The sequence below is a fragment of the Brassica napus genome, chromosome C5 (assembly GCF_020379485.1).
Source record: "Brassica napus cultivar Da-Ae chromosome C5, Da-Ae, whole genome shotgun sequence".
In the NCBI taxonomy this organism is placed as follows: Eukaryota; Viridiplantae; Streptophyta; class Magnoliopsida; order Brassicales; family Brassicaceae; genus Brassica; species Brassica napus.
In genome coordinates, this window is record NC_063448.1 from 11,524,368 (window position 1) to 11,527,364 (window position 2,997).

At 41.0% G+C, this 2,997-nt stretch overlaps 1 protein-coding gene across 1 annotated transcript; it reads right to left on the bottom strand.

Annotated features, from left to right (window-relative positions):
- Positions 1-1,102: 1,102 nt before the first annotated feature.
- On the bottom strand, positions 1,103-2,426 carry LOC106347090 (24-methylenesterol C-methyltransferase 2). The gene has a single exon (XM_013786582.3). It carries the CDS (start codon positions 2,288-2,290, stop codon positions 1,220-1,222), a length of 1,071 nt encoding a protein of 356 aa, XP_013642036.2. The 5' UTR covers positions 2,291-2,426; the 3' UTR covers positions 1,103-1,219.
- Between the last annotated feature and the right edge of the window lie 571 nt (positions 2,427-2,997).

Here is a 2,997-nt window from a genome sequence, read left to right on the forward strand (position 1 = left end):
AGAAAGTAGGGATGTTACTTAATAATTCAAAATAAATCTACTCTTTAGTTAAATCAAAATAACTTTGGGAATATTGAATGTTTATAATATGAACATGTTAGAACATGTAATAAGAGTTTCTACAGAGTATCTTGAAATATGTCAAATGAGTAACCCTTATCAGCATCTCTCTTATTTTTGCCATTTTTGAATTTTTCTTTAAATACTCATGAGGTATCTTGCATACATATGCTCTTAGGCTTTCATAAATTAGAAAACAAACTAAAAATATTACAAATGGCCCATTAGCCCAAGACACTAATGTTTGCCCATAACATTTAAACTTAAAACGTATTGGAAAACAATTGAGAGTTAGAGACCAAACAATTAACTGGAGGAAAAGGTGGGCCTGGCTTCTCCTCAAGTTGGAAAAATCGAGATCTTGCCACATAAGACCCGATAGATACTTAGATAAGAAGATAGTGACACCACGATCTATATCTACATTACATATCCCTCGTGTCCTTTTCGACGTGAATCATCACGATCTGGAACTGGAATACGATCGCGACAAAGCTGTTTCTGTATATAAAAAATATATATTTGAGACACACGATATCACTTGGCCATAATCGAGCAAAAACAGAAGGGAAATGTCTTTTGTTAGATATATTTTCCTGTCACGTGACTCAGAAAGAATCACGTGAATTCTATTATTTTATTAAGGAAAAATAAAACGTATCGACAATTGAAATTATAATGTTCATAGCATCCGACCACGCGCGCCTCCACTCTTCGCAGTTACTTCCCAACAACACTAATGCCTTTGCGACAAACTGAAAACCAAAATACCTAATGAAGCTAATTTTGATTTCTTGTCGCGCCACGCACAATTCTCTTTTTTTAACTAAAATCTACTTCATATAAAAAATCAGACACTGACTCGCGCTAATCAACTACTATCACACGCTGTCCACATAAAGTACATTAGTTTACAAAAGTACCCTTCTAACAGTTATCAGTTCTACTCCACTTAAAAGTGCTATAATCCAGTGTGTCTCGTCGGCGCTAGGCCTCCGGCGCATTGTACGATACCCAGATTCACTTATTTTAGGCAAGAAAAAACAGTAATACCAAATTAAAATTAAAATCTAAAGGAGTACATTGACTGACCAGGCAAAATCAAAAATCCATAAGAAAAAAAATTAAAAACAAACTGAGATCGGGAAATGATTATCGTTTAAGACATAGGTTTCCGGCAGAGAATCATATGCATCGGAGAGAAAATTTCAGTTTCGCCTCCTCTGGACAAGAAATCAGCAGTCTTAAACAACATCTCGTGAACATCGACGGTTCCCTTAGGCGCAACTCCAACAGCAGACAGAATCTGAACCACAATGTGGTTCCTCCAATAAGCGAGCCGACCCATCTTAAGCCTAGTCCACCACGGCTCAGCCGGTGGAGCCGCTAGATCCTTCTCCTTGACAACTTGGAAGCCAACTTTCTTGGCGGCCTCGGCTATATCCGAGTAAGCCCTAAGCCCAGGAAGCGCGTCACCCCTCTCGATGCCTTGGATGACCTCCACGTGTTCCTCATCCTCGGCGTTGAACTTATCAGTGGTGACCCACTCGTACGATACGTACAAAGATCCGGGTTTCAACACCCTGTAGATCTCGGCGTAGACTTCTTCCAGCTTCGGCGCGTGACACGTCGCTTCGATAGAGTACGCGCCGTCGAAGGTGTTATCATCGAAGGGCATCTGGAGGAAGTTACCACACACGACCTCGCAGAGCGCGTCGAGTCCTGCTTTTCTGTTGTGGTCACGCGCTCTCTTCACCTGGTACTCGTTGATCGTGATCCCCACCACGTTGGCTCGCGAGTGGGATGCAATCGCGCGCATCGGACCTCCGACGCCGCATCCGACATCGAGGATCTTTTGACCCGGTTTCACTTGGATCAGATCTACGGCCATCTCTTCGTGGAGGCGCGTGGCGTCGCGGTGGGATTTGCCTCGGATGGAAGGAGAGAAGTGGAAGGACTGTCCCCATCCCCACTCGTAGATGTCGGTGACGAGGTTGTAGAACGTGTCGACGAAGTCCGGGACTTTCTCGGCGGTTTCGATCTCTTTCGGACGGCGGAAGAACGACCAGTACTGTTTGTACTTGTCTTGAACTTTCTCGGCCGAGATGGACCCCCCCGATAGATCCAACGCTCGTTTTCCTTTTCGCTCCGCTGGTCCCAGGACGCACAGGAACCAGTAGATTCCGCCGGCTACGAGAGCTCCGGTGAAGAAGAATGCTACGCCGTCCATTTTTTTAAAGAGAGATAGAGAGGAGAGACGTTTTCGTTATTGCTGGTTGAGAGAAGTCATAAATAGATGAGAACATATTTTTCATTTCGCATTTAAAATAATTAATGAGAAGAAGCCTGATTTGGCCTTTGACTTGAACAATCTAAAAAGATTTTTTTTTTCAGTGAACAAGTATATATCCAAGAAGAAAAAAAAAACGCTTAGTCAAATGAAAATTTACTGCTAGTAATTAATCTAAAGAAACAAAAGATCATTCAGTGTAATTACAGTTTAGTAATTAATCTAAAGAAACAAACCTCTAATATGTACTGTTCAGAGCATTTTCGAAAGAATCTCTATGAAAATGATTAGTAACGGCTGTGGGAACTCTACACAACAACATTTATATTCACAACACTAAATCTAAATTTAAATCTAAAGCGATCAAGACTTAACAAAAAATTTATATCCAGAGTAATTTGTAAAATTTAATCGTTGTCATTCTCCACTACGATGTGTCATTGAAAGAACATTTGATATTTGGAAATGGAAATGTACTCAAAATAAAATGAGGTACGACATTGGAACAACAAGAAAGCTCGTGGCAGCAACTGTGACACTACATTACTTCGTACGTAAATCAAGCATACATGATCCTAATTTTGATGTTGATTGGAGGGAGGATAATGATCAACGACCTCCAATGAATGATGACGATGAAGCAGTTT

Coding starts and splice junctions, on each gene's coding strand:
- LOC106347090 (XM_013786582.3), bottom strand. CDS start 2,290: ATGGACGGCGTAGCATTCTTCTTCACCGGAGCTCTCGTAGCCGGCGGA.